We start from the raw sequence: 23,659 nt of genomic DNA, 5'->3' as shown, positions 1-23,659 counted from the left end.
GGTCCATCCATTTTCTGTTCTATCCTGACAAGTGCGGCAGTCCCTGCTGATGAGAAACATCCCCATAACATGATGTTGAGTCTTTGCTGTGAAATGCACTATGCAGCACAGGAAACCTACAGGAACAGCTGATTTTATTCTGAAATAATCAGAATCACTGCAATTTAACACAGGTAGAGGCCAATTAATTTGGTGTGTGATTTTGAAGGTGATTGGTTACACCTGAGCTAATTTACAATTGCTATTATAAGGGGGGTGGACACTTATCCAACCAAGATATTCTAATTTAGTTTTTTAAATTAATTTTCTGATATTTGTAGAATTTGTTTTCCACTTGGAAGTTGTGGGTTACGATGTGTAAATAAAGGTGGAAAAGTCTGACTTAATGCATTTTAATTCCAAGCTATAAGACAACAAAAGGTGAAAATGTTGAAAGGGGGTGTAGACTTTCTATTGGCACTGTATAGTGTATATGCATAGTGAGAGAATGAGCAGCCTTAGAGATGCAATGCATCTTTAGCATAAGAAAATGGACTGTTTTTTTTTTCTTGTACATGCAGGTTTAGATTAGGTGGATTTGACTTGTTGGTTAAATGGGGTCATGACACACAGAGTTTCCAGGTTCCACTTTGGGGAGTTGTGGAGGTTCCACTTAGAGAATACCATTCGATTCACCTCGCTCAGCCTCGAGAGAGGGAGAGAATCGTCTTCTGGGCTGGTCTCGTCTTGGAGCGGGCATCGATCTGTGCAGTCTGGGCTTGGGGCCCAGAGCAATAGTCCCGGTCTGCGTGCTGCCCTTGTTATGCTTCCAGGTGCGTGCGGCTGATGCACAACATCTCATAACACCACATGCCAGGGTTCATTGGTTTGTGGCAGCTCAGCCGACTGTCGCCATGTGTGCTGGGGCACAATATAGACTCCATCTCTCTTTGTCTCTGACCTATGTCTCTCACTTCATTGATGGGCCCATATGTAAAGTGATAAAGTGAATGATTATGCATCCGAGGGCGGTTATGTACACGTAGGGGATTAAGGGAATGTCTTTATTTGTACATATATGCTGATTCTTGAAAATATGTGTCAACCTTCAATACGTGTTTGAACCACAGCCTGTTTTGACCCATCGTATTTGTCCCAACGGTGAAATTTGGCAACTTAACGATTGATCAAGAGAATGGGCTGTATATATTTAGATAAGATTGCAACACTTGACTTGGTTCTGCTTGTCCAATCAATTCAGATCTGTCACGTGATTGGCGGCATGATACCCGTTCAGTTCATACTCACTCGTAACGGTAACACGGCTTTCAATGACTCGTCGGGCCACCTGGAGTTATCCGGGCTAACAATCACAATATACATGATACATATTGTACTTGTACTGTTTCCTTGTTTTCCTCATCACCCTTAGCCTGTTGTATTTTTATGCAACATCATAAGAGTGAACATCTTAAGTTTGAAATGTGCAACGTTTTTTTGCATTAAAGTTAGCGGAAAGGGAATGTAGAACATGAAATTCATGACTGTGACAGCCTCACAATCAAATAACGTGAAAGCAACCTCACTGCGGTTGTCATAAGTTTTGGTTGGTAAAATTTTATGAAGTCCTTCATTGACAGAAATGAGAACAAGATGAAATGTAGCTCGAGTAGAAAAATGAAAATTGCGCTGTAAAATGACAGAGGTTTGTTCTTAATGGAAACTGCTCAGGAAAAATAAAAGGCAAGCAAGCTAAACGGTGCAGCACTTAGGGAGGCACATGGTGGGTGAGCGGTGAGTGCATGGTCAGAGCCAAGCAGGACTAAGGTCGTGGCAACTCTGAAACCCCAAGGGGAAACACTCTCAAAACTCAACACCAAGCAATCAGTACAAATCAAAAGTGAAGCTTTTGCTTAAGTGGGAAATGTGCTTGTTGTGAGCACGTGGAATCGTGATGTCACTCGAAAGTTACCTTACAGCATTGAAGATCTCAACAGAGATGTCATAACTACATAAGTTGAGCCTGCTCTTTATTAGGCTATTTGGCCGAATGGTTAAAAACCTTTATTTCCTCCACCGACTGGTGTGACTTCGATCCCCAAGGCTGCTCACGATCTTGCCAACTCCCAATTGACAGGCGAAGCAGGTATGCCAAAACACACCTTGACAAGAGAGAAGGTCCTTCGTCCTACATTAGACCAAAATACACCATTTGAGGTTTTATTTGTTTAGTTGGACTTAAAATGTTGGAGTTATGAAGAATATAGAAGAGATGGGAGAGACTCTAAAATGATGGAATGGGATGGGCTCTATATAATGATGGATGGGATGGGATGGGATTCTCTAATATGGGATGGGCTCTGTCAAAAGCCAGTGTGACCCAAATCGCTCGAACCAAAATTAAAATTAAATAACAGAGGAGAATTATTTTAAACAAAGCATGCCCTCATCCAATATGTTAATTTTCAAAACGTGAAGCCAATCTGTACGGGACAGTAAAAAGAAAAACAAGTTTACAATAGATAAGTAAAATTAATTGGTATTCAAGAAATTAAAAAAAAAAAAAAAATTCATGAGATGCAAGAATTCAAGATGCCAACATTTCATTTTTCGATATACAAGTATTGTTCTTCTCCTTCTCTGCACCTTAATCCCAACAGTTAGGGATCAGCTCCTCTGATTCCCTTCTCCATTTCCCTCTAATATCCTCCACATCTTGCTCTCTCAATCCCGCACTCTTCAAATCTCTTTTATCCTCCCTCCACCTTAATCTCCCTCCACCTTAATCTCTGTCGTCCTCTTGATATTCTCCCTCGAATTGGCTCATTCCATGCTTTCTTGATTGGTTCTTCATCCGTTTTCCTCATCACATCTCCAAACCACCGCAACCTAGTCTCTTTAACAAAAATTACTTCCGACTGTGGCTCTCTACAAAGTCAATTTCAGTGAAAGTTAAAATCTAAATCGCCGACAAGTTCTTGGATATCTTCAGTATTTGATGGGAAAATAACTCAATGACACATTTCCGCAGTTATAAATTGCAGTACGACTTTAGTTTACCGTGCTTATTGGTATTGAGAGTGCAGAGCAATCTTTCAGTGTTTTAAGAAGGAAAAACAACTTGTGCTCTACCACGGCTCAAATTTGTCTATCAAACTTTGCTTTGCTCTGCATAAAGAATCAAATTGATAAAGGCCTAAATGTTAATTTTCAAACGATTTCAAGCTTTGCATTTGAGAAGGCTGGGAGAGGATTCAAGTTGTGGTTTTATGATCAGACGATAAAATAGGACAAAGTCCTGCTCTGAACTGTCAAAAGTCTCCAGCTTTGCTGACAAATGTGAAACTTTTACAACCTTGCTCATTTTACAAGGTACTTCTAAATATATAAAACAGAGACCCTTGCGCCAATCAACAGAAAATTATTTCTATAAAAATGCAGGGTATACTCAGGGGATCCATAATTATGTTTTCCGCAAAATATTTATCCAAACAAATTTGGGATTTTTTTTTTTTCAGATTTCTCATCGGTGTTATTATTTGGGTTATTTCTCCATTGTGGCGGACCACTCACATTCTTTGTCCGGTAACTACTCCGAGACCCTTGCACCAATCGACAGCAAATTATTTATATAAAAATTCAGGGTATACTCAGGGGATCCATACTTAGGTTTTCCGCAAAATATTTATCCAAAATAAATTTGGGAATATATATATTTTTTTTTTTCAGGTTCCTCCAAGGTGTTATTATTTGGGTTATTTCTCCATTGTGGCAGACCAGTCCCATTGTTTGTCCAGTAACTACTCCGAGACCCTTGCGCCCGCAAATCGACAGCAAATTATGTATATCAAAATTCAGGGCAGTTCCCTACTACTCAGGGGATCCCTACTTAGGTTTTCCGCAAAATACTTTTCAAAAATAAAATTGGATTTTTTTTTCCAGGTTTCCCCAAGGTGTTATTATTTGGCTTATTTCTCAATTGTGGTGGACCAGTCCCATTCTTTGTCCGGTTACGCAAGTGTAGTACGAGTAGGCTACCGTGTCAGCCCTTGGCTTGAGGCTTTTGTTTTTGTCTCAGCGGTTCTTCGATCGCGCTGCAATTACTTTCGGTCTCTGTTTTTCACGGTCTTTTCACCCCATACTTCCTTGTTTTAAAGTCTCAAAAAAAACCAAAAAAAAAAAATTTCCTTCTGTTCTTATTCGTTTATTCGTTCTTATTTGTTCGTTCGTTCTTCGACCACGTTGTTAGTGATCACGTGATCACGTTGTTAAAAAATGTTTCATCTGTCCCCTGAAGAACTTTATTTTGTCATATTCTATAACACCTTTTTCTTCTTCTTCTCTAAAAGAATGCTTTCGACTTGCTCACCAAATCTATTCATTCCAAAAAAAAATTCCATCTCTTACAGTGCATCTTTCATTCATTCCCTAAACTCTCCAGCACTCCACCCATCCTTCAGCGTCCTCAAATGTATTTATTTTTGACTCGAATGTCTCAAGAAACTCATTTTGCAATAAATGTTCGTTTCCCATTAATCGTACACTCTTCAAAATCCAATCTCACCCCTCCCCTCCAAATCTTCCCCATCACCCCTTCCCTCCAAATCTTCCCCATCACCCATCTCTTTCAAATCTTCCCCCTTGCCCCTCCCCCCCAAATCTTCCTCATCACCCATCCCTTTCAAATCTCCCCCCCTGCCCCTTCCCTCCTAAACTCCCCCCACACCCCTCCCCTCCGAGACTCTCCCTCACTCCTCCCCTCCTAGACTCCCCTCTCACCCCTCCTCCTCAAAGCGTCCTCCCCGCTTCTTCCCCCTTCCAACTTTCACCTTCATCTCCCTCAACCTTCTGCCTCACTCTTCCCCCTCCTCAAATAACACCTCACTGCGCCTCACCCAATCACCATCAAACCTTTTGTCCGCCCCATTCTTCCCTTTCTCCAAGCTATTCTGTAATCTCTGACACACCTTCAACAGCTCTCCCTACCTCTTCCTCCTCTTCCACATCTTACCCTACCGCTCCCCCCCCCCCCCCTGTTCTGTATCCGATGCTCCCCCTTCCTCTTCCTTAACAGTGTGGACCTCAAACATCCGGGGCCTTCGCTCAAACTTAACTGATCTCTCCATACAGGTTGCTTCTGACAAACCAGACGTGATCTGCTTAACAGAAACTTTCCTCCTTCATGATGTCTCTGATTCCTTGGTATCTTTCCCAGGTTACTCCCTCCTCCGGTATGATAGACCTGAGCCTCGTCCTGGAGGTGGGGTTGCTATCTTTATAAAAAAAACTCTCTTCCTCACTCGCCCTGCACTGCCCTCTCTCCACCTCACCCCCAGGAATACCTTTGGCTACGGCTTCCCCTTCGCTCCCACCTTTTGTTCACATGTGTGTTGTACCGTCCACCAAACAGTGATGACTCCATCTACATCTTGCTGTCTGATAATATGGACCAACTTCTATCTACCCATCCCAACTCTCTCTTCCTCATATGTGGTGATTTCAACTGTCACCATGCCAGTTGGCTGGGGGTGGGTACCTCTCTCACCAGCCATGGCTCCTCAGCAAAGGACTTCTGTGACTCACTGGGTCTGACACAATCTGTCAATTTCCCAACCCGGATCTCAGTCAACGGAGCATCTTCTCTTCTGGACTTGGTTATGACTAACTTCCCTGAAAATGTCTGCTGCTCTTCTTCTGCTCCAATCGGCTCTTCTGATCATGTGCTTGTTAAAGTGGACATCTCTCTGACCATTCTCAGAGAGCCTCCTCAGCGTCGACGAGTCTGGCATTTCACTCAGGCCAACTGGCACGGTCTTCAAGCAGCCATCAATCATCTGGACTGGTCTCCCATCTCTACTGCCTCTGACATCAACTCATCCTGGGAATTCTTCCAAAGCAAATTGCTCTCTCTCATGCACAGATTTATCCCATCTCGTCTTCAGTTGTCATACCCTTCCTCCCGTCCATGGTACACAGAATCTTGTGGTGAGGCTATTGCCCAGAAACAACTTGCTTTCGGCTCCTGGAAAACAAATCCAACGAAAGGAAATCTCATTTCCTTTCACAAAGCCCGAAACAAGTGTGTGTCCACCCTCAGGAGAGCCAGGAAACAATATCTCTCCGTTCTCAGGCCCGAACTCTCTTATCTGTCTCCCTCTTCCAAATCCTGGTGGCGTCTGGTCAAATCTGTTTCTGGTGTTTGTTCCCCCTCCATCCCCTCCCTCACCTCAAATGGCCACATGGCTGACTCCGCACGTGAAAAAGCTGAATGCCTCAACTCTGTGTTTGCCTCTAAATCTTGTGTCCCAAACCCATCCCTCTCTGTACCCACCGTACCCAGTCGTACCCAGCTGCTCCTGGACTCTGTGTCCTTTCCTCCTGACAAGGTGGAAAAGTTTGTGTCAACCCTCGACTCTGATTCTGCAACTGGACCTGACGGCATCAGCCCACGGGTCCTAAAATCATGTTCTTCCACTCTTTCACTCCCTCTCTCTGTTCTCTTCACCCTCTCTTTTGCTCAAGGTCATCTTCCATCTGCTTGGAAATCTGCCAACATCACCGCTTTGCACAAAAAAGGTGCAAAAACAGATCCCAGCAACTACAGACCAATCAGCCTTCTCCCAATTATCAGCAAAGTCATGGGATCCATCATTGCTTCAGATATGGAATCTTTCCTCTTCTCCAATGGCTTGATCTCTGATCATCAATTTGGTTTCAGACCTGGACACTCCACTCTGGACATGTTGCTTCTGCTTTCTCAACAATGGATGGAGGTCCTCAATGCCAAACAGGAAATTAGAGCAGTCTCCCTTGACATACCACATGCCTTCGATATGGTCTGGCACCCCGCTCTGCTCACCAAACTCTCCTCTTTCGGTATCCATGGAAATCTCCACGCATGGCTGGCGGACTTCCTCTCTAGTCATAGTCAACGTGTGGCCCTGAATGGGTTTCTCTCATCTCCTCCTCCTGTTCAGGCTGGAGTTCCCCAAGGCAGTGTTCTGGGCCCTGTGCTTTTTCTGGTCTTCATCAATGATCTCTCTGACTCTCTTGAAAATCCTCTCTATCTCTTTGCTGACGACTCTACTCTCTGTCGCTCCATTCTTCATCCCTCAGATCGGCAGTCTGCAGCCTCCTCACTCTCTGCAGACCTTGACAAAATCACAGACTGGGCAAACAAGTGGAACATGTCTTTCAATCCTGACAAATCTCACACTCTTACGATGTCTCTCCGAAAAGACCGACTGGACAACCCTCCCATCCACTTTCTGAAAAATCCTCCCCAAGAAGTTCTGTCACTCAAGCTTTTGGGTCTCACTATCTGCCATGATCTTTCCTGGGAAAACCACATTTCAAATCTGGCCTCCAAAGCCAGTCGCCGACTGGGCATCCTCCGTCGTGCGAATTCCTTCCTTGGCACACCTGAGCTCCTCACCACATACAAGGCTTTCATCCGCAGCTCAATGGAATACTGCTCTCCCCTCTGGGCTGGTGCTCCTGCCTCACACCTAGCTCGCCTTCACGCTGTTGAAACCAAAGCATTCAGAATCATTGGAATGTCCCGCGATGAAGCTAACTCCAAGGGCCTCTCACTCACTCACCGCAGGCAGGTTGGTGGTCTTTCCGTCTTCTACCGACTCCTCTCTGGCCTTACCCCCCCAGCTCTCTCTGGGCTCTGTCCCGCAAATATTCCTACAGGTCGCACAAGATCTGCCTGCAACCCTCTTATGGTTAAACTGCCAAAATCTAGGCTCTCTGCTCACCTTCACTCTTTCATTCCCCTTTTATCCCGCCTCTGGAACAAACTCCCCCACTCCCTTCAATCCCAGTCCTCCCTTCATTTCTTTAAAACAGCTGTTCACCACCATCTCTTATCTTCCCCCATCCAAAACCTTGATCTTTTCTTCCCCCGCTAATTCACCCCAGAGTCCTTGCAGTGTTAATATGTTTTATACCTCTCCCACCTCCCCCCCAAGTCCTCCCGATGTCCCTGCTCTCAAATGTTGTGTTTGTGTCCTTCCCCCTCTCCCCCCATCTTGTCTGCCGCTCCCTTTATTTTTTGTGTTTTGTGTGTCGGTTTGACTTTTTGTGTGATTAATGTTAGCTCTTTCACGAGCCTCGATCTTGTATATAAAAAAAAAAAAAAAAAAAAAGGTGTATAAAGTCGAAAACCCCAGTTTGTGGGGGCTTCTCGCTTTCTTTCTTTCCCCTTATTTTCCCCTTTTCTTTCCCTCCCCCCCCCCCCCTTTTTCCGTTTTTTTCTAGACTTTATTTCCCCTTTTTTTTTCTCTTTCTCCCTTTGTCCCGGGAACCCTGCCGAGATGCAACCCTTGAACCCCAATTGGGAATGGAGCGACCCTAAAACCCCAGCGAAGATGATCACATCACATCAAAGCAAAAAAGAATATCGGTTGAAGAAGGAAGGAGAATTGGTTTTGTTCAATGAAGAGGAAGAACCAAGCCATGCGTGGTGGCATGCACAGAGTCAGTAAAAGGGAGGAATTAAAGTGAACACTGCCCGGTGTATACCTTGGCGCAAAGTCATGGCAACCCGCGGCCGACTGATTAAACAAAGGTTATGTGAAAGGCAAGGCGGTGTTCGAATATATCCCTAATGAGCCATTCTCATCACCTAGCTGTCCATTGCGCAGCTTTCTGCCTCATCACGCGCGCATTAGCGGTGCGCGGGGCCCAATGAAGACGGATTAGGACGTGGAGACATGAGGACGCCATTGCCCGGGCCGTAACGAGCGTTCCCACCGCACCGCGGGTCTGGCACGATGGTCGCCCCCTACGACAGCCTCCTCTGCTTTGCCTCCCTGCGTAGTCGAGTTCACCTTCTGGGGTGAGACGTAGGTGTGGAATTTAAGTGAAAGTTAAAATATGAATAAATACTTTGGGTTCACATTTGCACAGGTTGGTTATGGGTCTGTCTGTCTATCCCTCTGTACGTATTTAGAATCCACCCCAGATGTACGAGTTTCACTTTTCAAAAGCAACCAGCAAACAACTAAAGTATACCTGATAAACTTAGATTGGAAAAACTTTAACGCTTACACACTTTGTAAACTGATGCTAATCGTTTTTGCAATAGTATTTACAAGGACGATAAGTGTGGAGTTGAAAATGGCCTCGGAGAAATAGATCCAGAGTTGATTATTTCTATGGTGGCGTAGCCCGTAGGGCAAAGCTGTCTTGACTCCAGAACAGTGTTTGTCTGTCTGTATGTGTATGCGTGTATGTATGTAGGTTCCTCACAAAAGTACACCAATCAGAGCTGAGGATCTGGTCACATGACAGAGGTGATGTGATGTAATTACGTCTGTGATGTCATTACGGCGTATGATGGCGTACTCCACACAACGCCATTTTGATCTATATGCAGTTCAGGCCGAACGTTTCGTCGAACCTGTCATATATCACAATCGCCATGCTCTACCTTTACGTTTTTCATTCAGTGTGAAACACAAACAAACCGATTGTTAAAATGACCATCAAATATCGAAAGCATAGACGTTACGGATCTTCCAACGACACAGTACATATAGGCCTTAGGCTTCATGCCTTAATGCCCCACCTTCAGGCCGCTTCGGACAAATTAAGCCAGGTTTCTTAATACAGTAGTATAGTTTTTCATAATAATAATAACAATAATAATAACGTTAATAACAATATAGTAAATATAATCGTAACACTGTAATCCCTTTGTCGTGACTGCAAAGTTACTGGATTGAAGCGGTGTATGGTTGATTCATTGTTGACTTGAAACATATAGAATAAACCAGTGTCTCAATGCAATCTCTTCATTTCCATGGTAATGGACAGCTTGGAGACTTAAGAGTACTTCAAAATAATTTAATACTTACATTATTTGCTAATAGTGGGGCGGCTTAGCCCAAATATTCAAAAGAATTGTGCATTTTGTGATACAAGCACCAAATTTGGCACAAATGTACATTAATATGTTGCGAACATTTTCAGATATTGGGCCACTTGAAATTCCGTAATTTTTTTTTTCAAATTTTTTCAAATTTCGTAATTTCAAATTTTTCGGGTGACACCGTCACAATTTCGGTCTTCGAGGCCGGCCGATAGGCAAAGTGTGACCGGAAGGGACGAGGTTCTCCTGACCACGTGGCCCTCGATCTGGGAAGCGAGAGGCGTTCCATTAGTGGACGCGCCCCTCACGCCCGACTTTTGGGCGGCCCCGGCAGGCCGTTTGTTTTGACGTTCCGTGACAGGCCCCGCACCCCCACCTCCGGGCCGACCGGAAGCTTGTGCTGAGTACATCATACCTGAACAACTCAGTGAGGCAGAACACAGCAGTGCACACCAGGGTGACCCCTTCAGTGCATAAACCAATTAACCTGTCCACTGCAGGGCATATAGAAATGAAGTTATTTTCTGCATATAATAATAATATAAGTTCAGTTCTATATAACAATTTCTGTTATCACCACTACCACTACAACTACCACTACTACAAGCTTTGTCTGGAATTTTGTGGACTAACAGACAAACAGACATACAGACAAGCTGGGATCAAAACATTACCTCCTTCCACCATTGAGTGTAGAGGTAAACATCATGGAAATTATATCATGCCCTAGATTTAATTCATGCTTACCCGTGTATTTGCTTCACTGGTTCACAAGGTCTTTTGCATACATGTAATTCAGACTCTCGTCTTCATTGCTGACCACACAATGTTCGCAACATATTAATGTACATTTGTGCCAAATTTGGTGCTTGTATCACAAAATGCACAATTCTTTTGAATATTTGGGCTAAGCCGCCCCACTATATCGGCCGGCCTCGAAGACCGAAATTGTGACGGTGTCACCCGAAAAATTTGAAATTACGAAATTTGAAAAAATTTGAAAAAAAAAATTACGGAATTTCAAGTGGCCCAATATCTGAAAATGTTCGCAACATATTAATGTACATTTGTGCCAAATTTGGTGCTTGTATCACAAAATGCACAACAGGTTTGCTATGCTGCTACACTATAACAGGTATCCCCATCTAGGTCATACTATCCTCTTAAACGAGAGTATAAAACAAGCCCGGCTAGTCCGCTGTTCGAATTTTGGTCTTGTTCAATACATATGTATATATAATTAGCTAAGAAATATTTTTCCTTCGTAATTATACATCAATGTATTTATTGGCAAATAAAAACATTGGTGTTTCTTGGCCTAATGTTGAGTATCTTGTTCCAAGACTATTTTGAACCGTCCACATTACCTGCCCTGTGTGCAGCAATGGCAAACACGTGGCATTTGCATCACAATAATAAAATAATGAAATGAAATTTAGAGGTAAGGCCCGAGCGGAGAGCGGGCAGGCTGAAATTGGTTAAGGACACAGAATTACATACCTGTCACGAGTCCTCATTCGAAAAATGGAAAAAATAAATAAGCAAGTTTGACGCGTGACCACCTTGTGGAGCTAAGCGTGCGCGCAGCCATACCTGAGAAGGCGAGAAAAGGAAAATAAATAAATAAAAACCAGAGAGACCCCCGACGAGGGTCATGCGTGCCCGCAGGCGAATGGGGGTAAGAAACAAGGCCAAAATACACCTGTGAATCGGTATATAAATTGCCTATTCATTTCCTCAACACGTTTTCCATATTAAAGCACGCCTCTCAATCTCCCATCCCTTCAGGCTTTTGCAATCTATCATATATTTTCCCTCGATTCCTTTTTGTTATTACCCTCGCAGGAGGAGAGGGTATTGCATTTGGGTCTGTTTGTCTGATTGTTTGTCTGTCTGCCTGTCTGTCTGTTTGTCTGTTTGTCTGTTTGTCCGCACAGAATAAATGTGATTTTCTCGGCAACCGTTGGTCCGATTGACAGGAAATTTCCACCATAGGTGCAACTCCACCTGTAAAAATTTTAAATGATAATTATGACGTTATCTATCTATAATTCCATTAATCTCTGTGTGTATGTGTGTATGTGTGTATGTGTGTATGTGTGTTTGTATGTTTGTCTGTGACCGCTGTTTCTCGACAACCACGGGTCCGATATACTTTAAACTTGCCAGGTATATTGCTGGGGACCCGAGGATGTGCCTTTTCAAGGTTTGAAATTAATCGGACAAGTACTTACCGAGCTATGGCGATTTAGCCGTTCGCCGTTCGCTTTGGCGTTGCGAATGGACCAAACCATTGCATGTAAATAGAGGGGGGGTTCTGTGGTCGTTGCGAATGGACCAAACCATTCATGTAAATAGAGGGGGGGGGGTTCTGTGGTCGTTACTGCCACGTGGTTTCAAAGTTTTTTTTTGTTGTTGTTGTTTGCACGCATGTTTTTTTGCACCCACGTACGGGCACGCCCTAGGATGTTTACACACACACACCCCTACACAAATGTTTTTTTTTTTTTTTTTTTGGCAAGGAACGGGCACCCACGTACGGGCACGTCCTAGCTTATATATAGTACGGGCATGCCCTAGTCTATCTATAATTCCATTAATCTCTGTGTGTATGTGTGTATGTGTGTATGTGTGTTTGTATTGTTGCGAATATGGAATTTGGCCTCCATATCCGCTTGTAAATATTCCCCTATTTTCTCCAATACTCCCCAACTTTCCCCAGTCCCCCATTCCCTAGTCCCATTGCATGTAAATAACAATCAGTAGAGCCGACCTTCCCCTTATTCCCCCATTAAATGTCGTGCCCAGGTCCACCGCACCACACGTAGACAACTTTCGGACATCTTCCTAGTTATTCTTAATCTATGTCAGTTAAGGCCTCGTTTCCATTAATTATGACTCTTCGTTGCACCAGAATGTGATTATATGGCACCAGTAGTGAGTTTAGGACCTTTCCCATACCTCCTCCCATCTTCTTCCCCAAACAACAACAATAACAACAACTACAACAACAATTACAACAACAACAGAGGAGATGGCGGCGGAGCGGGGGAGGATGCGTCCTCACACCGGCTCGATTAGCTCCAGACCATGCGCTCCACGGGGTTACCCCGAAGGGGCTGGCTGTCAGCTCCTCGTCAGGGGCGGAGCCAGTAACCCCCCCCCCGCACGCACCCAATGAGAAGCAACGTGCCGATTCCACGAGGCGGAGCTAACGAGCCGAGGGCGTGTCACTCCCCGCCGGATATACGCAGCCGCTTGCCGGACGTGACGTGAGATGCGCCCCCAGCTTGAGACGACAAGACGCCACCTCGAGCGCTGAGAGACCTCCTGCATCTGTTGGGCCGCGCCATCCTGTCCCTGAGCACAAGGTGCACCTTGTGCTGGCCATCGAATACCCGCTTTCCTTGTCATCAATCCCCGTGTGAGTCAGTTTTTGTCCTGTTTCTCTGTGGTCTGTCGGGAATAATATAAGGTTGTGTCTAAGTGCCTGTCTTCCTATGATGTACCTCTCGTCCCTGTAATCTGACCTTCCGCACGAATATAACCTCCTCCGGAGGTCTTGAGAACTGAACCCCTGGTGTCGTATTGTGTCATTATAACCCAGCCGGGTGTCTTCTCTTTCCTATTGAGCCAGCGTAGCGCGGCTTCGTCGACGTTCGAGTACAATCGGGTAATTTGTGCGGACACGACGGCCATTCCGCTCGGCCCACCTTAACATCAAAGTCGTGCCTGTAACAATTGGTGTCGGGAGTGAGATTCGAGGCCCGACCAAATTTTGAAAAAAAAAAAAAAACGAATAGAGGAAAAAAAAAAATTTGGTCAAAATTTGGAGCGGCCGAAATTTGTTTGTTTTACGAAACTCGAATTTTGCAAGTCGCGCTATGGCGGATCAAGACGGCTGGGGTCCGGTAGGGGAGAGTGAGGTAGGGTCGATCCAGGACCAAAATGAGGGACAGGAGGAGAGCGAAGCAGTGAGGGCGGCAGGTTCGCAAAATAGCGCCGTCACGCACGAAGAAGCGGGCGCGCAAAATGGCGCCTCGCTGATCACCGCGCCAGCGACCGTGGCAGCGCCCCCGATGGATTGGGGCCTTTTTTTCATACAAATGAAGGCCCTTATGGCCCAGAATAGCGAGAAAATGAGGGAGGAAACGAGGGCTAATAATGAGCGATTGGGTGAGCGGTTGGGGAACCGGATGGATGCTCAGGGTGAGCGATTGGAGGGCCAAATGGGGGTAATGAGGGACGAAGCGAGGGGTACCAGTGAGAAGTTAGACAATAATTTTGAGGAGTTAGACAAGAAAATTGAGAAGTTAGACAATAATTTTGAGGAGTTAGACAAGAAAATTGGGAAGTTAGACAATAATTTTGAGGAGTTAGACAACGGGATAAAAGAAGTAAAGAATGGGTTAACGGGGGTAGAAAACAGAATGGCCGCTCAAGAGAATCAGATAGAGGGAGTGAAACATGGGTTAACGGGGGTAGAAAACAGAATGGCCGCTCAAGAGAATCAAATGGAAGGGATGCAAAAAGGGTTAGAGGGGTTAGAAAACAGTATGGAAGGCAAATTGAGGGACATGAGGGACCAAGCGGAAAGGGAAGTTAAACAAATGGAGCAGCAGATAGAGGGGGTCAGAATGGGGGTAGAAACCAAACTGGATGCTCACAGGGAGGAAATGGAGCAGATGAGGGTGGCATCTGGGCAGGAGATGCAAGTGATGGGAGAGGAGATCAGAAGAGGAGTGAGTGAGGAGGTCGGAGGAGTGCGCGAGGAGGTGAGGCACTGTAAGGAGCGCATGGAGAAAGAGGTGAGAAAGGGGACTGTAAAATTGCAAGGTGGTATAGAGGAGTTGACGCTGGGAGTAGAACAACTGACAGTGGGACAAAAGGAGTTGGGGGACCAGGTAAAGAAGAACACAGCGGTAATAGAGGGTTTAAAATCGACACAGAAGGAGATGAAAAAGGACGTAGGGGTAATTAAAAAAGAGTGCCAGACGGTACATGAGGACCTGACGAGGAAAATGGACAAGGTGGTAGAGGTAATGGAGGTTAAAGAGCGGGAGGTGCGGGAGCACATAGAAAAAAATAAAGTGGAGTTAGAGGAAGAACTTAAAGGGGCGCACGAAGAGATGAAGGAGATGAAGCAAAAATTAGAAGAAGTGGAAGAAGGGGTGAGCGAAATTAAGAAGCGACGGAGAGAGGATAAGAAAGAGATAAAGGAGGAAGTAAAAGAATTGGTCCAAAGTCTGTGTTCGGATCGTGATGATGTGCTCATTAACCGGATGAGGGATTCGCAGGTGATGGAGGAGAAGCGAAGAGGAAGAGGACCCGGTGTAAGTGGTGACCAATATGGTCGTGCGTATGATGCGCCAGGGGATTTAATAAGCTTGGGGGTCGAGATAGACCCGGGTGTTCGTGAGAGGCCGTTGGTGAAGTGTGCGACAGGTCTGGTGTGCGAAAGAGGAGGTGTGCGAGAAAGTCCGACTCTGGGGTGTGTGAGGAAAAAGTGCGTGCCAAGGAGTGAGGGTGCTGGCGAGAGTGAGTCGGTCGTAGCGTGTGTGCGAGGGAGCACATGGAAGCGCGGGGTGGTGAGTGTTACAGAGGGTGTGACGGGAGAGTGTGCGCAAGAGTGTGCGCGAGAAAGGTGTGTGACGGACAGGTGCATGAGGAAAGAGTGCGCTGTCAGAAGTAAGGAAGAGTGTCCACCTGTGGTGAGTGTTACAGAGGGTGTAACGGGAGAGTGTGCGCGAGAAAGGTGTGTGACGGACAGGTGCATGAGGAAAGAGTGCGCTGTCAGAAGTAAGGAAGAGTGTCCACCTGTGGTGAGGGTTACAGAGGGTGTAACGGGAGAGTGTGCGCGAGAAAGGTGTGTGACGGGCAGGTGCACGAGGAAAGAGTGCGCTGTCAAGAGTAAGGGTGAGTGCGCTGTCAGGAATGGAGGTGAAAGTAGTGAGAGTGACATGGAGCGTGAGTTAGTTGTGACAGGTGAGCGAGGATGTACACCTGGGATGGAAGGATGCACACCTGGAATGGTAGAGCGTGAGTGGGAATGCACGCTGGAGTTGGTGGTGAGGCACGTGGTTGGGTGTGCGAATGAGAGCACACCTGTGATTGTCACAGAGGAGGTGACCGAGGAGGGGGCGCGAAGCGGTGTATTGGTGAGGTGTGCGAGCAACGAATGTGTGCCAAAGTGTTCGGTGGTCAGGTGTGTGACCAAGGCTGTGAGTGGAATGAGTGTACCTGGGTGTGTAAGGAAAGGTACGAGGAGCATGGGCACGGCTGGATGTGTGAGCAAGGAACGGGCTGCGGGGTGTAAGCGTCCAGGTGAAGCATCGACGTTAGACGGGATAGAGTTTAGAACGACTTATAGCCGAAGCAGGCCCTCGGTGCGTGCCGGGCCTCGCTTTGAACGGCCGCGTCCAGGCTCCACTAGGCGGAGCTGGCAGCCCAATAGAAAGGGTCGTCATGGCGACCACTTTTTGGTGAGACGTGCCGGCAGGTCTAGATCGGGGCATTGGATGGCTCCACGCCGAGGTGGTGTGTGGGATCTCGGCACGGGTAAGCCCCCGTCCCTGCACCGAGTGCCGGACGTATCCAGCCGCTGGCACAAAACAACCAGCATCCATTGCTTGGCTTTACGAAGCCGGGCTTTGGACAGGGATTGGCGCACCGAGAGGTATTAGTGAGTAGACTGGGTGATGAGGTTAGTGTTTTGGACCCAAAATTAGAGAAAAACAAAATTTGATGATTGGCCAAGGATTGGCAGTAGTGATTGGCAGATGATGGGCAGTGATTGGCAAATTTTTAATTTGTTGAAATTTGATGTGCAAAATTGGTAGTGAGAGACCCCCGATGTGGTGGGATGGCAAATCCACCATCCTTCCCATGTGGGGGGCAAAGGAGCAATAGTTTATGGGGTGTATGGCAGTGAAAACTAGCCCGGGTGGGTTAGGATATGGTGTGTAGGGATCTAGCGAGGATTGACATTAGGTAACGTTAAGTTTAGTTAGTGACTGATACCTGTAGTGGGGACGCAGGTAGATTAGTGTGGATGATAATGACGTGGGAGCGCAATAGTTTAAAGGGACGACTGGGAAGCGCAAGTTTCAGAAGGGAGTAGTTAGCTGAGATGATGCCGTGTGTGTGAGGATGGAACAGGTGTGATTGCACAGGTGTGCAATTGGACAGGTGTGTGGAGCAGTGTATGAGTAGTGAGTGTGTGGATCAGCGCGAATGCGCTTGGGGAGAGAAGGGTGCAGGTGGCACCAGGTGTGAGAGCACAGGTGTGCAGGTACAGGTGTGTGGAGAGAGTTGGAGTGAGTGGTACGGAGTGGTGTGCATGGTGCGAAGGTGTGGATGGGGGAAGAGTGGACCCCTTTCACGAGTACCCGGGGCGGGTAGTGTAAGTGTTAGGTAGAGGGTGCAGGTAAATTGTGGTTGGATATTGGCATTTGTGGTGCGGTTGCAGAATGGTGTTGTGAATGGGTGCATTAGTGTTGTGGAAATGGCTGGGCGTGTAGCCTGTTAGTGTGTGTAGTTGGTTGGGCACTCCACCACTGTGAGGATGTCGGCCAGGTGAGGCCGCAGGTGGGCTCTGGGAGCCGGTAGAGTTGTGGATGGGGCCCGAGGATCCGGAGGATGGACCCGGGTAGCCCAGTGCCAGAGAGGGCACCGAGTGGGGAGAGTGCCAGAGGGCCTTCCCCAGGTAGTTAGGTTAGGGCAAGGAGCAGGTAAGCTCGGAGGCAACTGCAGTGGTGGAGGTGTGCAGGTGGGTAGACCCACTGGGAGAGGTACACGCCGCAGCCCAGAAATTGTGCGAGGGCACCGGGAGATGAATCGGGGGAGTGAGACCCCAAATTGAAGAGCACCACAGTTTGGCCAATGGGAATTGGTTTTTAGAACCCATAGTGTAAGAGGGCCAATGGTTTGGCCGGAGAGAGACCCCGGGTAGTGTAAAGTTGTTAAAGTCATTTAGGAGATAGTTAGGATTGATGAACCTGTCGCACCATACGCAGCCACTTACCTGTGGTGATGATGATGACTCCACACCTGTGTTTTCTTTGTTTTGTTGCAGGAGATGAATCGCTGTGTGGATTTGTGAGACGCATCACGACGTGGATGAGACATTGGGGTGATTCCATCTCTCCCTCCCTAGGAGGGACTGATGATGAATTGGTAATGGCAAATTATGATGTTGAGTTGGAGATGGCAAATTTTGATGAGAGTTGAAAATGGCAAATTTGATTGGTTAGGAGGGAGAGAAGACGAATTTGGTTTATGGGAGGAACGGGGAAGACAGTAGGGATGTTTGTTGATTTGTAAAGTAGATGTTTATGGGTAGTGTTGTGTTTTGTGGATACAGTAAGGGGTAAGGGAGGGGCCATGTAGGTTACCTGGTGGGGGGGGGGGGGGGGGCGTACGATAGGAACGTACCTGTCTCACCTGGTTCCCATGTGCCCCCAGTGTGCATTACCTTATATTGCGTGCACTTTTGCGCCCTTACCACCTTACTCACTTGTTTCTTCTTTTGTCTCCCACCTCCGAGGATCTGGCTTTGGGGTAGAGAGAGAGGAGAGAGAGGTGCTGGCTGCGCAGTTGTGGGCCTGCACTTTCGCTGTTCGCTGCCTGGATCGGTACACCATATGGACCGCAATGTTTGTGGCCACCCGCAATGGACCGCAGTTCGTTTGCGGCCAAGCACCACCCGGGGATGGACCTATGGGTCAACGTGGCACCTATGCCATACAGGTGAACCACTTTTAGTTGACACCAAGTGCACCACAAGAAGAGCAAGAGACACCTGCAGGGTTAGGGGTTGTCGCATTTATTTTTATTCCAATGAACAATGGTGACTGCACCGATTGGTGGTGGGGTGGTGCTTTTGATGCTCGGGAAGGGTGCTCTGCACGTTATTAAAGGCCGTCGGCCACAGAGCACTCGTGGGTTGGTGTATCGATGCTGGCAAGCGCGCTCTCTCTATGCATAACATCTGCATGTGTTCCTCCAAAAACAGGTCCTGGATCGTAGTGTAAATAGCAGCATAGTCTTGTAAATAATGCTCCCTACCGGCTGTATGTTTAGTTTGAGAATTCTTTCCGGATTCGGTTATCCTGTGGGTGTGTTTCTGTGAGGAGAAGGGTGCAACGTCGCAGGGGGACATATTTACTCATTTGTGAATATCTGTAAAACTGTCGCACTCAGGGTAGAGTTAATAGTAGAGGGAACTACATTGCGTGCCACACTAAAGTAGGTAAAAATTTATCGGGTCGGGACGCCCCGAGGGTAGAGAAGGGTGCAATGTTGCGAATATGGAATTTGGCCTCCATATCCGCTTGTAAATATTCCCCTATTTTCTCCAATACTCCCCAACTTTCCCCAGTCCCCCATTCCCTAGTCCCATTGCATGTAAATAACAATCAGTAGAGCCGACCTTCCCCTTATTCCCCCATTAAATGTCGTGCCCAGGTCCACCGCACCACACGTAGACAACTTTCGGACATCTTCCTAGTTATTCTTAATCTATGTCAGTTAAGGCCTCGTTTCCATTAATTATGACTCTTCGTTGCACCAGAATGTGATTATATGGCACCAGTAGTGAGTTTAGGACCTTTCCCATACCTCCTCCCATCTTCTTCCCCAAACAACAACAATAACAACAACTACAACAACAATTACAACAACAACAGAGGAGATGGCGGCGGAGCGGGGGAGGATGCGTCCTCACACCGGCTCGATTAGCTCCAGACCATGCGCTCCACGGGGTTACCCCGAAGGGGCTGGCTGTCAGCTCCTCGTCAGGGGCGGAGCCAGTAACCCCCCCCCCGCACGCACCCAATGAGAAGCAACGTGCCGATTCCACGAGGCGGAGCTAACGAGCCGAGGGCGTGTCACTCCCCGCCGGATATACGCAGCCGCTTGCCGGACGTGACGTGAGATGCGCCCCCAGCTTGAGACGACAAGACGCCACCTCGAGCGCTGAGAGACCTCCTGCATCTGTTGGGCCGCGCCATCCTGTCCCTGAGCACAAGGTGCACCTTGTGCTGGCCATCGAATACCCGCTTTCCTTGTCATCAATCCCCGTGTGAGTCAGTTTTTGTCCTGTTTCTCTGTGGTCTGTCGGGAATAATATAAGGTTGTGTCTAAGTGCCTGTCTTCCTATGATGTACCTCTCGTCCCTGTAATCTGACCTTCCGCACGAATATAACCTCCTCCGGAGGTCTTGAGAACTGAACCCCTGGTGTCGTATTGTGTCATTATAACCCAGCCGGGTGTCTTCTCTTTCCTATTGAGCCAGCGTAGCGCGGCTTCGTCGACGTTCGAGTACAATCGGGTAATTTGTGCGGACACGACGGCCATTCCGCTCGGCCCACCTTAACATCAAAGTCGTGCCTGTAACAGTATGTTTGTCTGTGACCGCTGTTTCTCGACAACCACGGGTCCGATATACTTGAAACTTGCCAGGTATATTGCTGGGGACCCGAGGATGTGCCTTTTCAAGGTTTCATATTAATCGGACAAGTACTTACCGAGCTATGGCGATTTCTTTACCAAACACCGCAAGCCGTTCGCTTTGGACCAAACCATTTCATGTAAATAGAGGGGGGGGGGGTTCTGTGGTCGTTGCGAATGGACCAAACCATTCATGTAAATAGAGGGGGGGGGGGGTTCTGTGGTCGTTACTGCCACGTGGTTTCAAAGTTTTTTTTTGTTGTTGTTGTTTGCACGCATGTTTTTTTGCACCCACGTACGGGCACGCCCTAGGATGTTTACACACACACACCCCTACACAAATTTTTTTTTTTTTTTTTTTTGGCAAGGAACGGGCACCCACGTACGGGCACGTCCTAGCTTATATATAGTACGGGCATGCCCTAGTCTATCTATAATTCCAGTAATCTCTGTGTGTATGTGTGTGTGTTTGTCTGTGACCGCTGTTTCTCGACAACCACGGGTCCGATATACTTGAAACTTGCCAGGTATATTGCTGGGGACCCGAGGATGTGCCTTTTCAAGGTTTGAAATTAATCGGACAAGTGGTTCCCAAGGTATGGTCACCGTACTCGCAAGCCGTTCGCTTTGGCTTTGCGAATGAACCAAACCATTTCATGTAAATAGAGGGGGGGGGGGGGGGTTCTGTGGTCGTTACTGCCACGTGGTTTCAAAGTTTTTTTTTGTTGTTGTTGTTTGCACGCATGTTTTTTTGCACCCACGTACGGGCACGCCCTAGTAATGATAATTATGACATGAATTAAAAACAAAAAAACGTTGCACCTCTATATCTCCGAAAGCGCTGAATAGAAAAAATTGAGACATGGCTCATTGTAAAGAACTCTCCATGGGGAATAAAATATGTTAATGATGATGTCATCATTCCATTATGACGTCATAATTCGACGTGTACAAAACGTCATCCGATCAAGATGAAATTTCTTGAGTGTCGTCTAGGGATAAATTAGTGGAGAATTTTTTATGACGTCATATGTCACGTGGTTTGGCCGCCATCTTGGAAAAACCGAAAAACTTTGCACCTCTATATCTCTGAAAGTGCTGCATGTAAAAAACTGAGACATGGCTCATTGAAAAGAACTCTCCATGTGGAATAAAATATGTTAATGATGATGTCATAGGTGCCTCCATTATGACGTCATAATTCGACAAGTACAAAACTTCATCCGATCAAGATGAAATTTCTTGAGTGTCATCGAGGGATAAATTGGAGAAAAATAATAATGATGATGCCATCGACACGTGGTTCGGCCGCCATATTTGTTTTAACACAAAAGCCTTAAAAACCACTAAAAACACATCCTGGCGAGGGTCTGCAATCTCTGATTGCTCTTTCTTGTTTTTCTAATGTCGCCATTCTTCTCTCCCTGAGCATTTGTTTACACTCACAACAGAGAATTTATTCACGACGTGTATGGGGAGCGTTCAAAATATTCTCGGAATTATGTATTGCCAATATTCCAAATAGAAACGGCAGCTTTTTATTTTTTCAACAAACAGAAGAAGAGCTCCTCATTCATTGTGACGCTCAGGGCTGCAGAAGCAGTTTTTCATTGGCTAGAGGGCACAATCTTGGATGTGTCGCCACTCAAACGCAGGACACTCCAATGGCCCATTCTTCCCAGTCACCTGGTACTAATTTTGCAAACCTCAGAAGGATGACAAGCTGAGTCGACCCACCTGGTGCTATATACCCATAAAACAGGGGTTTGAACGCTGGACCCTAAGATCTTTTGGATATTTCATTTACAATATATATATATATATACATAATAGCTTGCCTTGCCTCTCGTCGTTACAGAGGAACGGGCTTGTTTTACCTGAGGATAATGAAGGTACCTGAGTTGCTGTGTTGTCATGGTTTACACCAATCATAATACGAACAATTATTTTGCACAAATTTATTTGTAGTGTTTGTGATATTACATTTTTATAAGAAATTTAGGTTGAAGATTTTTGGTTGAAAAAAAAACAATTTAAAAAAAAGAACTCCTTAGCACATACAGTCACGTGAAAAAGTAAGTACACCCCATGTAAAGTTTTAACTTTTTCAACATATTTCAACATACAGCTATTTGATCTTCATTTCAACAATATTGATCGATAAAGGTGATATAACATAACAAATATCATGAAATATTTACATTTTGTAGTCCAATGTATAATTTAAATAAACATAATTGGAAATTTCGCATGTGGAAAAAGTAAGTACACCCTTGGCTCGAATAGGTGGTATTGCCCCCTTTGGCAGAAACAACCTCAAGTAGGCGTTTCTTATAACAGTCTACCAGTCAATAACATCGACTGGGAGAAATTTTTGCCCACTCCTCCATGCAGAATTCTTTCAGCTGTGCGATGTTTGAGGGGTTTCTTGCATGCACAGCTCGTTTCAAATCCCCCCACAACATCTCGATGGGATTTAGATCCGGGCTTTGACTTGGCCATTCCAGAACCCTCCATTTCTTTCTTTTCAGCCATTCCTTGGTGGATTTACTGGTATGTTAAGGGTCATCGTCATGTTGCAAGGTCCACCCTCGGTTGAGCTTCAACTTTCTGACAGATTGCGTCACATTATCCTCAAGCACCCTCTGGTACAATGAAGAATTCATAGTGGATTCTATGATGGTGAGCTGGCCAGGCCCTGATGCAGCAAAGCTGCCCCCAAACCATAATATGCACCACCATGCTTTACAGTTGGTATCAGGTTCTTGTGGTCAAATGCTGTCTTTGGTTTTCGCCAAACATGTCTTCTGGTACTGTGGCCAAACAGCGCTACCTTTGACTCATCTGTCCAGAGCACATTGTTCCAGAAGTGCTGGTCTTTGCCTCGGTGTTCATTGGCAAACTTTAGTCTTGCCCTGATGTTCTTTCTGGACAACAAAGGTTTCCTCCTGGCACACCTCCCATGTAGATCAAATTTGTGCAGCCTCTTTGTAATGGTAGACTCGTGCACTTTGACATCAACAGTGGCAACAGCTACCTGTAGGTCCCATGATGACATTCTGGGGTTCTTAGAGACTTCTTTCAGCATCTTGCGGTCTGCTCTCGGGCTAAACTTGCTGGGGCGGCCTGGCCTGAACAAGATGGCAGTTGTTTGGAATCTTCTCCACTTGTAGATGATCTCCCGGACAGTCGAATAATTGATTTCAAATTGTTTGGAGACCTTTTTAAATCCTTTCCCAGAATCATAGGCATCGATAACCTTCTTTCTGAAGGCCTCAGAGTGCTCTTTTGATCTAGGCATGGTGACGCCGCACACTTCAACAATAAAGAGCAAGCCAAACTAAATGTCTG

General features: G+C 46.3%; 1 protein-coding gene across 1 annotated transcript in view; it reads left to right on the top strand.

The window, feature by feature from the left end:
- The first annotated feature begins 8,519 nt into the window (after positions 1-8,519).
- Positions 8,520-23,659, top strand: part of B9D2 (B9 domain containing 2) — a 79,676-nt gene continuing 64,536 nt past the window's right edge. Inside the window, exon 1 of the mRNA XM_068132928.2 lies at positions 8,520-8,824. Within this exon, the coding sequence (XP_067989029.1) occupies positions 8,760-8,824 (65 nt within the window). The 5' untranslated portion in view covers positions 8,520-8,759. The remainder of the gene's footprint in view (positions 8,825-23,659) is intronic.

This window comes from Myxine glutinosa, chromosome 12, assembly GCF_964187855.1.
Source record: "Myxine glutinosa chromosome 12, kmMyxGlut1.1, whole genome shotgun sequence".
Classification (NCBI taxonomy): Eukaryota; Metazoa; Chordata; class Myxini; order Myxiniformes; family Myxinidae; genus Myxine; species Myxine glutinosa.
Note: the sequence above shows the minus strand (reverse complement) of the source record. Positions and strands in the feature narration are given on the sequence as shown.